The sequence below is a fragment of the Hydra viridissima genome, unplaced genomic scaffold (genome assembly GCF_058129835.1).
Source record: "Hydra viridissima isolate aposymbiotic clone 2 unplaced genomic scaffold, HvirCarnegie_v1 scaffold_13, whole genome shotgun sequence".
In the NCBI taxonomy this organism is placed as follows: domain Eukaryota; kingdom Metazoa; phylum Cnidaria; class Hydrozoa; order Anthoathecata; family Hydridae; genus Hydra; species Hydra viridissima.
In genome coordinates, this window is record NW_028324312.1 from 3012520 (window position 1) to 3026406 (window position 13887).

At 30.5% G+C, this 13887-nt stretch overlaps 2 protein-coding genes, 1 long non-coding RNA gene and 1 pseudogene across 3 annotated transcripts in view; 2 read left to right on the forward strand and 2 right to left on the reverse strand.

Moving 5' to 3' along the window:
- The window catches only part of LOC149880070 (uncharacterized), a 46047-nt gene that overhangs the window by 1373 nt on the left and 30787 nt on the right, over window positions 1–13887 (reverse strand). The gene's annotated exons all lie outside the window — the stretch shown is intronic.
- On the forward strand, window positions 2325–3857 carry LOC149880071 (uncharacterized; annotated as a pseudogene).
- On the forward strand, window positions 9318–10821 carry LOC149880072 (uncharacterized). Its single transcript, XM_090070531.1, has 2 exons — window positions 9318–9405; window positions 9577–10821. The coding sequence occupies exon 2, from the start codon at window positions 9605–9607 to the stop codon at window positions 10724–10726; it is 1122 nt and encodes a 373-aa protein (XP_089926657.1). The 5' UTR covers window positions 9318–9405; window positions 9577–9604; the 3' UTR covers window positions 10727–10821.
- Window positions 11694–12509, reverse strand: LOC149880073 (uncharacterized). Its single transcript, XM_090070887.1, has one exon. The coding sequence runs from the start codon at window positions 12489–12491 to the stop codon at window positions 11820–11822; it is 672 nt and encodes a 223-aa protein (XP_089927013.1). The 5' UTR covers window positions 12492–12509; the 3' UTR covers window positions 11694–11819.

Sequence of the window (13887 nt, forward strand, 5' to 3'; positions counted from 1 at the left end):
GGCTCTTTTATGTAAAAAGTCGAAATATATAAAAAATATTGATCTGAGACAAGTGTATGAGCTTGGTGTAAAACTAGAAATTTTTAAAAAATGTCAATTTTTTTCATGTTTTTTAAGTTTTTATTATTTTAATTGTACATGTGATATAAAAAAGATAAAATTTATTCAATAGTAGAATTTTTTAAATATAACTTTTTAAAGTAGTCATCTTTTACTTTTATTCAATTGTATATATATATTTTTTGATTATTGGTATTTTATTGATAATTGCTATTTTTTACTTATAAAATTTTGATTACTTTAATATACATGTGATTTAAAACTGTTTCAAAGTTTTTAGTTTTATGATTAAATATATTGTTAAAAATGGGTCGTACAGTAAAAAAATCCAGCAAAAAAGGACAAGGGGAAAAAGAAAAGTACACTATTCAAAGCAGTTTAAGACGATCTTTATATCTGTTAAAATATCCTATAAATGAGCTTCCAGTCAACCAGCTGCCCAGTGTCAGAAATATCCTGCAATACTTTCATTTTTTAAAATCTTCCAGGTAGTTTTAATATCTAAGACATGTACCAGAAAAAATCTGCGCGTGATCTGATGTGGTGTTTACGGAAACCGTACATCATTTAAAATTGCTAATTGTTTTAAAATGTGATTGTATTAATGTTGTTCAAATTTTAAACAACTCTGTTATTAAAACAATTAGTTTTAATTGAAATGTCATCAAATCAAGATAAGAAGCGAGAAAAAATTTTACATTTTCTCGTTGAAAATCCTGGGGTATCAAACAAAACAATTTCTAAAGAGCTGCAGATTGCTTTGAGAACAGTGCAGAGCGTTGTGAAACGATTTAAGGACACTGGTACAATCATAAGAAAATCAGGAAGTGGAAGAAAAAAATGTTTTGTTAGACGAGATCTTGGTAAAAAGGTAAAAGATGTCTTAGACAGAAAACCGGAGATTTCTGTTCGAACATTAGCAAATAAATTTAAGACAAGTGCTTCCACTATACAAAGAGAAAAGAAAAACTCTAGTTATAAATCTTATAAAAAGAAAAAAGTTCCTCGTTGTGAAGAAAAGCAAGAAAATGACGCAATACGATGTTCTCTATAAAAAATTATGTCCTAAAAAATCTTGTTTGTTTATTGACGATGAAACTTAATGTGCTGCATATTTCCGATCTCTTCCAGGACACCAATATTATTCAGCAATTAATTGCAAGAAACTGAATTCCAATTATAAATGCATTGGAATGCAAAAATTCGCTAAAAAATTCTTAGTTTGGCAAGAAATTTGTGAATGTGGTAAAAGTAGCTCTTGTTTTGTGACTACGGGAACAATTAACACCAAAATATACATAAAAGAATGCCTCAAGAAACGTCTTTTGCTGATTTTATGAACACACACGGGTAACCCGTTATTTTGGCCCGATTTAGCATCATGTTACTCTGGGACAACTTTAAACTGGCTTAGAGAGCATAAAGTAGATTTCGTTGAAAAACACTGCAATCCACCAAATTGCCCCGAACTACGTCCTATCGAAAGATATTGGGCTCTTATAAAAAGAAAACTAAGGTTCAATGTAAAAGAAGCCAAAAACATTAAAGACTTCAAAAATAAATGGATGAGAGCTACCAAGAAAGTCCAGCCGAAGACTGAGCAAAAGCTGATGTTGAGTGTATAACGCAAAGTGCGTGCGTTCTCACATACAAAACTTCACAAACTTTCTTAAGTGAAATTTAATAATATTAATATATGTACTTTCAAAATATACATAACATTCAATATCGAAATACAATAGTTAGATAAATATCCTTTATAATGTCCGCGCAGATTTTTTCTGGTACATGTCTTAGTTTTTTTTCTAATTTACTTAATCTACAGTTCATGAGTATAATTATATATTTCAGTTAATTCTCTTTTATATAGGAGCACCAGATTTTAGCCCAGCAAAGAAATTATTGCTTGTCCAACAAAAACAGAAACCAGAAGTCTAGTTTGCCAGTATAGAGCATGCGAAAGATCAATCAATAGATGCGTAACTTCAGCTGACATCTGGATAAAAGCTGATTTTACTTGCAACATTATTAGTGGAAGATCTGTTAGGTAAATTTTACACACAAAAAAATTATTAGAAGCTTATTTTGTTTTTTAGTAACTCAGCTATGTAATATTTTTCAGTGAAAGGATCCTAAAACTCACAGAAAAATATAGCAAAATGAAAGGATGGAGTAAACTAAACTGGAGTTCAATTAAAGGGATTCGGACTTAAAAGTAAGTAGATTTCCAGGTGGAGGTTAATACCTTGTTTGATATATCTGTTCCTACAATAATTGACATGATAATGAAAGATCAGAGAAGAACTGAAGATGCAAAGAAAGAAAATGTAGCCTTGTACGAAGACCAGAGATCTAAAAGGAATATGACCAGGACTGCACAGCATGATGAAGAATTTGAAATTAAGGCTCTGCAAATGCTATCTTCGCAGAGATACGAAAGAGTTAGGCAATTTAATGATCAGAAAAACACAAAGGCTCAAAAAGAAAAAAGGACTTTGCAAACATTTGACAGATTGCAGAAATCAACAGACGAGAAAAGTACTGACAAAGCTTTGGATGGACAAATTGAATTTGAAGATGATGTTAGCCCATTTGAAAGTTCCATTTTATGTGAAGAAAGTGATGATTCTGAATATGATGTACCCAAATCAAAAAAATCGAAAATAATTTTAGAGTTAACTCCAGATGAGCTAATTGAAGCTACTTCTGCTGTTAGCGTTTGGTATAGAATCGGTGTTAGGCCCCAGACTGCTACAATTTCTGCTATCTGCAATTAAGCAGGTGTTGACTTGCATGAGATTAATTTATCAAGATATAGTAGATACACAGAAAATGATACAGAATTATTGAAAATCTTGGTAAATATTATTCACCTAAGCGATTAAGTTTATTTTTTTTATTATCTCTATTATTTTAATTGTATAATTTAATTGATTTAAGAGAAATACTACGACAGGATCTTTTTGATGTTTTAAAAGGAAAAAAACTCATAATCCATTTTGATGGGAAACTTTTTAGACAGCTGTAAGAAGAGAATGATCTGACAGTTAGCTGTGAGAGAATCGCAGTTTGTGTAAAATTTGCGGGAGCAGTTACAATCCTATCAACTATCCTAAATACAAGTCGTTTCTGGTGCATGTGTCGTCACCATGTTATTGCAGTACATGTAAAACATTTTATGACTGCTCTGATTGGCGCCAAGACCAAGTCTCCGAGAAGAGAAAATTTATGTGCGCTTACAGAAGGCTTGGTCAACAATTGTTGACAAGATAGACACATCATCAGACAATCTAATTAAGTTTAAGTGGACTTCTTTAGAAATTTGATCACCTGTCTATAATATAGCCAAGGCAGCATTAAAGTTTGGGGAAACTGCACTTCATGAAAATATTTTCAAAAGAGGAGCTACAAAAATCTTTGTCAGTTATATGTTTACTACCTTGGTGGTCATGTTCCTGCAATAAAATTTCATCAGCTAGGAGCTTGCCATGCAGCAAGGTTTATGGCAGATGCAATTTATTTGCTTACATTAGAAATGACAAGGAACATCTCAAGCATCATGAATGAAAAGGAGAAGAAGATGGTTAAAACAGTTTCTTTATTTATATCTTTAACATACTGTCCTTGGTTTTTCAAAAGCTCTCTTAGTATTAAAGCACCAGCTAATGATTTAGCAGCATTCAAAGATGTGTTTGACTTAAGTAAAGAATATCCCGAGTTTTCTCAATTAATACTGAAAAGCATGCAAAGTCATACTGGTATTTAAGCCAGAAGCTTGTTGTAATGGCTTTAGGTGATGACAATGTTGAAAAAGATGAGAAGAAGAATATACTCCAAAAACTGTTACAGTTTCCTATTCCTGAAGAATTCATGAAGGGTAAACCTAAAATGCCTGTAATCACATCGTCTACAAAACTATCAAAATTACTTAGTGATCAGAGCTGGATTTTGTTTTGCCTAGCCAAGGTTACCCATGACCAGGTTAAGTTAGCTGCACATGGGGACATAACTGTTTTAGGCAACTTTAAGTTTTTTGTTAAAAATATGGTAGTCACCAATGATTGTGCAGAAAGAAATATAAAACTAATCCAAGACTTTATTATGTCATACCGAAATGAAGATATGAAGCAGAATGTTTTGTTGGTTGCAAAAAACCACCGAAAAACGTTGAATAAAAATCTGACTAAAACCCAGCTAAATCAGATTTGAAGTGTTTGTGACATTTGTTCAACATTTCTTTCCACAATTCTTCAACACATGCAGCATATATTTCACATAATTTTTAATATGATAAATGCATAACATAATTTTTTTTCTAATATTTACAAGTTTTATCGCAAAAATAGCAAAAAATAAAAAAAATAAAAAATTTGAAGTTTTACACCAAGCACTTATAACCGTTTATATTTAAGAATTCTGATATATTTGATCATAATATACCTAGTAACCAAGTTCTAGATAGCGCACATATCTATTTTCCAAAAAAAAAATTTTTTGGGACACCCTAATATATATATATATATATATTATAGTTTTCCAATTTTTTAAAGTTATTTTATGCCAATCACTTTTAAGATTTTCATATATTTTTTTTACTATTGGGCATTCATTTTTTTACATTTGTTTAATATATATATACATATATATATATATATATATATATATATATATATATATATATATATATATATATATATATATATATATATATATATATATATATATATATATATATATATATATATAATGAAAAAAGCGCTACAAAAGAAAACGTTAAAGAATACAAAAAAACTGTTAAAAAAGTTGTTAAAAAAATAATTGTTTTTATTAATGGCTTCAAATTAATCTTTACTATCAAATGACGCAAGCATGTATTTATTCAGACGCCTATACTTACTCACCAGCTCTTGTTTTTTGTTAAATAAATTTGCGCCTTTATAGATGGCAATTTAAGTTTTTTCACTTAAGCATAGGGCGCATCTTCTTTTGGTTAGTTGGTAAGGTTGGCATTTTCTGATTATACTCCATTTAATTATTGGTTTACCGTCGCTTTCTTTTATGTGCCACACTTCCTTAATGGTTTCAATGTCCTTTCTATACCTTCCCAGCTAACACAAAACGTTCAAGAAACGTTCGTAGAACGTTAGAAACGGTCGGGTACGTTCTAAGAACGTTCTTAAAACGTTTCCAACGTTCTTCGAACGTACTTGAACGTTTTGTGTTAGCTGGGTTGGTAGTATTAAACGACTTAATGTGGTTTGCATATCGTAACTTAAAAAGTGGTTCGTTTATGCCAATATATACTTTATCTAAATAATTCGTAAGGTAGGAAGAAATAGCATCTTTGCATAGTGTATTTTCAGTCAGGCAAAGCTGATTTAGGGGACAACTTAACTTGCTGATACAGTTGCAGGATTTCTTAATTTGATCTTCAATTTCATTGATGATTTTGTGGTTATGCCAAATAGTTATGGATTTTAAATTCGGTATGCAGCTGTTGCTAACTTTTAAAGTGTTTCTGTTGAATATCTTGTTCAAAATATGTTTTGTTGGATAATGCTCGTCTACCAAATCAAGAAATTATTTTGCCAACTTTTGTGATGACATTTTTGCTGAATGGTGGGTTAATATTACGCTTCCGATTATACTTCTTTCTTGTATTATTAGGAGTATTATTATATTTTAGCTTATAACTTTAACTAGCTTTATTTAATACTTCTTCTTAACACTTCATCGATTTGCCGAATATTTTCTTATTGGATGAAAGTCTTGATAATCTGTGTTCCAATGAAATGGTTATTTGCTTAATAATATTCGGAGTATGGTTTGATTCCTTATGAATGTAGTTTACTTGATTTCCTGGCTTGCTAAAGGGTTGATATGTGAAATCGTTAAGGTTCAACGTGATACCCAGAGAGTGAACAATTTTCAATTTGCATTTGAGGGTAATAATTAATCCAAGTTCTTTAAAAATTTTTGTAATTCTTTTCTTAACTCTTTCTGATTCTGGGCCACTTAGATTTTTAAAAGCAGTCAAACCATAGTCTCTGTAAACGGCCATAAAATATTTGTTATAAACGGATGGTAGCTTATCTACCAGAAAAAGGCCCACTAATTCCCAAACTTCAGCTCCATCAAATGCACCCATTGCTACATCAAATAGACCGCATCCCTTTTTCATCCATGTCTCATTTCTACGAAACAGAAGACATTTTCTAAATGAATTATATAAAATTGATTTTCTCCAATCTGATAAATTCTACTGGTAATTATAGTCATGGTAGTGCAACCGCATCTTAATACATTTATAGTTAAAATAATAAGTAAAAAACTAATGCACTTTTGCGATTGCACATATTTAGCATTATCACACTAAGCTCAGCGCGTGCGTGATAATAGTTGGTACAGTTGTGGTCACGTGATCAAAGTTTGAAACTAATAGCGCCAGTTAGTTTTGTGTCAGTAGCAGAAGCTGAAAGTAATTGTAAGTATTTCGGTATTAGGGGCTGAAAGTAACTGGAAGCTCTTATCACAATACTAGGACAGTGCACTTCTATGCAGCTGTGTTTAAAGTGAATATTCATGTATAAATAGTTATTTTATTGAACTGCACAACATTGACTTTCAGTAAACCAAATATTGCTCTACTTATTTCAGAAAAAATAATAGTAACTTATTATATTTTCTGAAATTATTATTAAGTTATTTTATCACTTTCAATAACAAATTATTAGTTTTATCATTATTTCAAATATGTGTTGAAGTGGATAAATAGTGGAAATAATAACTTATTATCTTTTCTGAAATAAATAAGGCTTTTTCCTTATATTTTTATTTATTAATTATTAATTTATCACTCAGATTAACAAATTATTAACTTTATCATTATTTTAAACAAAGTGGACAAATAAAAAAACAGCAACTATTATAGAAGACAAATCTCAGTTCATCCTGTTTTTTCAAAGCTTCTCGAACATATAATCTATAACTAACCAGATAAATAGATAACTAACGTATTGTCTTAAGTCCATATGGTTTACAATCTAAAGCAATCTGAAAAATAATTTGGAGTGCAATGAAAAACTTGATTGACCTGACAAAAGCATTTAAGATATTTGATTAAAAGATTATTAAAAATATTTGATTGCTATTTTGATTAATAAAAACAGTTTTATAAACTGCTAATTACAATAATAATTACAACAACAACAACAACAATAATAATAATAATAATAATAATAATAATAATAATAATAATAATAATAATAATAATAATAATAATAATAATAATAATAATAATAATAATAATAATAATAATAATAATAATAATAATAATAATAATAATAACAATAATAATAATAATAATAATAATAATAATAATAATAATAATAATAATAATAATAATAATAATAATAATAATAATAATAATAAAGTAATAAAAATAATAATAGTACTAATAATATGGTTTAAAATCATAATGCAATCTAAAAAATGATTAAGAACCTTTTCATATAGGAAATTTTACAATGGAAAATTTTTTTCTGACCTGACAAAAGCATTTAAAATATTTGATTAAAAGATTGTTAAAAGTATTTGATTGTTATTTTGATTATTAAAAACAGCTTTATAAACTGCTGATGTAAGCATGATGTAAGATCTGTTAGTGAAAAGAGCAACTTATTACCAGTATTACATTACTATTATTATAACTATTATTATAATTATTATTATTTTCATTATTATTATTTTTATCATTATTCTTATTATTATCATTATTAATATTATTATTATTACTATTATTATCATTATTATTATTATTATCATTAATATTATTATTATTAGTATTATTTTTATTATTAGTATTATTATTATTATTATTATTGTTATTATTTTTATTTTTATTATTATTATTAATATTATTATTATTATTATTATTATTATTATTATTTTTATTATTATTATTATTATTATTATTATTATTATTATTATTATTATTATTATTATTATTATTGTTATTATTATTATTATTACTATTATTACTATTATTACTATTACTGCTATTATTACTATTATTACTATTATTAATATTATTATTATTTTATTATTATTATTATCATTATTATTAACATTATCATTATTATTGTAACTATTGGGGGTCTTCAGAATTTGTTCATTTATTTATTTAATCAACTATTTGATTATATACGTATTTATTTATTGAATCATTTATTGATGTAACTAATTAGTTACATAAATATCTGTATAAAAGTTTATTTACTATTTCAGTATTTATATTTTCTTAAAATTATTTGTTTATTCCATAAACTATTAATTCAATTATTGATTTTAATTTTTAAAATTCATGAATACGTTATTGGAAGTTGGTTACTGATCCGACTCCACAAAATCAAAAGAAAAACCTTTTTTAAATGACTCATCGTAATTTACTCTTGCAACGTCTTAAAAATATGTACCCAGCTGATCGTTATAGGTAACTGGTTACCTGGTTATCATTTATATAATATCTAATAATATACTACCGTCTTAGTCATACTATTTTTATACATAATTGCTTGTACTAGAGAGCATACAAAACCATTATTAAAGAATCTACTTCAAGTCTCTCTCTCTCTCTCTCATAACCCTAATATATATATATATATATATATATATATATATATATATATATATATATATATATATATATATATATATATATATATATATATATATTAATATATATATATATATATTAATATATATATATATATATTAATATATATATATATATATATATATTAATATATATATATATATATATATATTAATATATATATATATATATTAGGGTTATGACTTTTTTGTGACCTCATATTCCTGAGCCATAGGTCAATGAATGTATCTTCAAAACTCATTTCCGTGAATATCGAATTAATTTCACAATCGTAATTTTTTTGTTCAAATTTTTTTAAATAGAGAGTATTTATGTAATTTTTAAGCATTTAACCGTTAATTGTTACAGCGTTAAGCCCTAAATTATAAGATTACGAATAGAAATGTATTTAAATGCAATTGTAAAGATTTTTTTTTTTTGAAAATTTAATGTAACTACGCTCAATTTAACTTTCTCAATTTAAAATTGCTGTCGCCACAACCACATATTAAGAAAGCATATTTAAATGAAATCTTCAAAAAAAAAAAATCTTTACAATTGCATTAATACTTTTCTATTCGCCAAAATTTAATCCTATTTTATTATATAACTTTGCGGACTAAATAAATTGTCTTTATCCACCCAAAACTAAATATACTGAGCCTGAGAGAGGATTGACGGATCTTGAAAAGGTAGTTTTTCTAATTTTATGAATGTACATGCTTTGTATAATTGAAAGTGTATATATATATATATACATATATATATACATACATACATACATACATACATATATATATATATATATATATATATATATATATATATGCACTTTCAATCATATATATATATATATGTTTCAGCTATATTATACGTATTAAATATTGCAAAATGATACGACAAGCCTCCTTTTTGTTAATAATGTTGGTACCATTCCCACCTGTTGTAATCGGCAGTATATCAGGGGGCGGTCTTGGTGACCAAGGACGTCGTCTCCCACCTGGTTTAATTGACGCATTGTCAGGGGGTGGTGTTGGTGACCAAAGACCTCGTATCCCACCTGGTTTAATTGATGCATTGTCAGGGGGCGGTGTTGGTGACCAAAGACCTCGTATCCCACCTGGTTTAATTGATGCATTGTCAGGGGGCGGTGTTGGTGACCAAAGACGTCGTCTCCCACCTGGTTTAATTGACGCATTGTCAGGGGGTGGTGTTGGTGACCAAAGACGTCCTATCCCACCTGGTTTAATTGATACATTGTCAGGGGGCGGTGTTGGTGACCAAAGACGTCGTCTCCCACCTGGTTTAATTGATGCATTGTCAGGGGGCGGTGTTGGTGACCAAAGACGTCGTATCCCACCTGGTTTAATTGACGCATTGTCAGGGGGCGGTGTTGGTGACCAAAGACGTCGTCTCCCACCTGGTTTAATTGATGCATTGTCAGGGGGCGGTGTTGGTGACCAAAGACGTCGTCTCCCACCTGGTTTAATTGACGCATTGTCAGGGGGTGGTGTTGGTGACCAAAGACGTCCTATCCCACCTGGTTTAATTGATACATTGTCAGGGGGCGGTGTTGGTGACCAAAGACGTCGTCTCCCACCTGGTTTAATTGACGCATTGTCAGGGGGCGGTGTTGGTGACCAAAGACGTCGTCTCCCACCTGGTTTAATTGATGCATTGTCAGGGAGCGGTGTTGGTGACCAAAGACGTCGTCTCCCACCTGGTTTAATTGACGCATTGTCAGGGGGCGGTGTTGGTGACCAAAGACGTCGTCTCCCACCTGGTTTAATTGATGCATTGTCAGGGGGCGGTGTTGGTGACCAAAGACGTCGTATCCCACCTGGTTTAATTGATGCATTGTCAGGGGGCGGTGTTGGTGACGAAAAACGTCGTATCCCCCCTATTGTAATTGACACATTGTCAGAGGGCGGTCTTGGTGACAACGGACATCATAACCCACCTGGTCTTGGTGATGAAAGCTTTATTGATGTTGGTTATTTGAATGAAGATTAAAATTTGTAGAAGAATTTCAAGTTTAAAAATTTAGATATCCAAAAGACACATATTTTTTTGAAATTTTGATGAGGTACTTATTGAAAATATATGAAAATATATATTTATATATGTAAACATATATATGTTGTAAAAATAGACTTGAAATTCCTGCTTCCATTTATATTAAGGTAGTTAAAGTTTTTGATAAAATAAGAAATGTCTATTTTGGAAAATAATTAAGCTTTACGGACTTCTACAAGTTTTCGAATACATTTATTAGGATTTCAATAAGTTTCTGTGATTTCCACCGGGTTGTCAATGTCAACAGGGGGTGGAACAACATAAGCAGGCATGCCTTCAGGATTTATCTTATTGTCCTCGCTACCATCAGCCGTGATAAGACATCCTGTTTTTGCGAAGCTCCTATAAAGCATACGAAGAAATTTCTCGTCTTTGGATGTTTTACGGTAAGCTTCACCGACCCAACGATTTATCAAAATGCGGCGATCCTTTGCCGACAATTTCCGATCATCGTTGCCAAGCCAGAGTTCGATGTTTTCATCATTTTCGAGCCAGGTGTTTTGTTCTGCTTTAATATGTGATTTGAATGCTTTTCCTGGTCCGGCATCAACAGGTTGCCAAAAATGTGTCCCGTTGGGAACACCAAACCAGACAATACCTTTATGTTGTCGCACTTCATTCAAAAACTCATTACTGACTTGGGCTGTCAGGTTATCGCAGAACAAAACATACTCATCCAGGTTAGCGACAGCATTGGAGAGAGTGTTCTTCACCCATTTCACGGAAAACGCTGTATCTCCCCATGTATTTGGTTGCCAGTACACATCTACATGAGTGTCATAGGAATTTGGAATTTGATCTACATTGGTTCTCTTTTTCGGTGGGAAACACCCCCATTTTTTATCGTATGTGGGTTTGCCACTTCCAGACTTAATCAACTTTTCTCTCAAATTTGAATGCCATTTCATCAGAATCGGGGTTTGCTTCTTTACGTCAGCTTGGCGCTTACGTTGAACACAAAGCATGCGGATCTTATTTTTCCTTAAGAAACGAGTGACTATTGATTTGGCAATATGTCAGCATTCGGACTTTATTGTAGATGAATTTGATTCGCTTGGACATACAACCACTCAAAGTTAACTTTTAGCCCCTTTTTTCTTGCTTCGGAGAATTTATCATAAAGTTTGTTAAACAAAGCTTTGTGTTTGTCGCCTTTTCGGCATTTCCTAAATAAAGCGTTTTTCTTGTTTTCTTTGTACTTGTTGTAGATTTCTTTTTCCTTTGATTTCCATTGTGTAATCATACTCTTATGAACGTTATACTTTTTTGCTACATCGCTACTTAACATACCATCGTTTAAGTCATTTGGCGCATCAACCTTTTCTTTTGACGTATAGCTCTTCCGTTTGTCAGCAATTTTTGGTAATTCGTTAGCTTCAACATCAGTAACAAGCTTCTCTAAAACCGATTTCACAGTTTTTTCAATATTATCGTACTTGTTCTTTCCATCAATGATTTGATCCAAGCTCATTGATTTCGGGTCTTTGTCAGTTTGAGCAATATCCGTATGTGATAACTTATTTTTACACCAAAACTCGTGCATCGAAAGAGCTTGTGATGTTTTCAGTGATTTTTTGCAAACAATACATTCAAACAAATTATCTTCTTTTTCCTTCGGCACTACATTTACCAACTCACCACCATGACAAATCTTTTTGGTAAAACCAAAGTTGAACAAATTTGTCTGCTTTCTCTTACTCATGATCTTAACAGCGTTGTCAACAACATACACAACAACAACACTACTGTTATTACATTCTTTTGAAATCGTTTATCTAAAAGAAGTCACTACATTGCAGAGAAAAAAATTGATTCGAACGCAAAATCGAATGCTTTCATTTCTCAAAAAAACGTATACGGCAATTTTTTCAACTACATAAAGCTATGTTTTATATCCAACAGTAGTAGGACAACTAAATTTTTCAATAATTAGAAAAATTGATTTAAATAAAATAATTTTTAAGATAAAAAAAAATGTTTCTAGCGAGAACACCGCATGCAAGTGAGTTGAAAGCTTTATTTGATCTTTCATTTTATAATATGAAGATGGTGAGTCTGAATATCAGCAAAAAAGGGATTCATTTAAAAGCAAAGAAGACTATTAATCTAATGTTTGAAGTTGATATTTTAGCTGATCAGTTTGAAGAGTAGGTGTTTAATTTTGAGGAACCATTGTATATCGGCATTGAGAGTTATATTAGCAAGGCTTTTAAAACGATGAAAGGTGGGAGCATGGTGACTTTATCGATTTTTAGTCCAGGAAGTTTGACAATTGATGTAAAATCTTCTTAAAATTTTGAGTACAGCATTAAGGTGTTAACAGAGAGTGTTCAAAATGTGTTTTTTCTTGATTATTTTTCGTATGATGCAGAGTCTAAAAGAAGATTTTCAGTTTCGAAATTTAGCGACATGTGTAGGATGATTAAGCCTACTTCTGAATTTAGCGTTACAAGGGAAAAAGGGTTGTTTATTTTTTAAATGGACACTCAAGATATTTTTTCAGAGAGTTTTAAATTTTGAGTAGAGGATTTGTCAGATGAGATGAAATTTCACAGCGTGTATCGTCTAGAGCAGTTGTATCGAATTTCAAAGATTGTTTTATTTTCGAGCGTGTTGGATGTTTTTGTGGAGAAGGATAATCCTCTTATGTTTTTGTCTACTGGTAAAATTGGAGTAGTAAAAGTGTATTTTCTTTAAAAACATTAAAAACTTTTTAAAAGAAGTTTATAAAATTGCTCCTAAGAATGGAATGCTTGAGAAGGGTGAATTATGAACATACCCTTTTCCTTTTTTTAATAAAGAGCCCATCTCCATAAATGGGTTTGTTTTTAGTCCAAGGTCTTAAGTATAAACCAGAACCGGCAGCAGCGAGTTTTACTCCTTTTCCATTTTTGCTCATGTATACAATTCCTCGTCCTGCGATTTTGTCAACCATAGCTGAATCGGCAGAAGAGCCAACACCTGCAAGCAGACCAGTGGCAAGAGCTGGAACGACTCTTGTGGCGATGGTGCTCCCAATCATTCCTAATAAGGGTAGTAATGCACCGATAAATCCTCCTTCGACTTTAGAGTTATATGCAATTTGTCTTTTGCTGAGT

Bases quoted from the DNA above. Each gene is read 5' to 3' on its own strand.
- LOC149880072 (XM_090070531.1), top strand. From the start codon at position 9,605: ATGATACGACAAGCCTCCTTTTTGTTAATAATGTTGGTACCATTCCCA.
- LOC149880073 (XM_090070887.1), bottom strand. From the start codon at position 12,491: ATGAGTAAGAGAAAGCAGACAAATTTGTTCAACTTTGGTTTTACCAAA.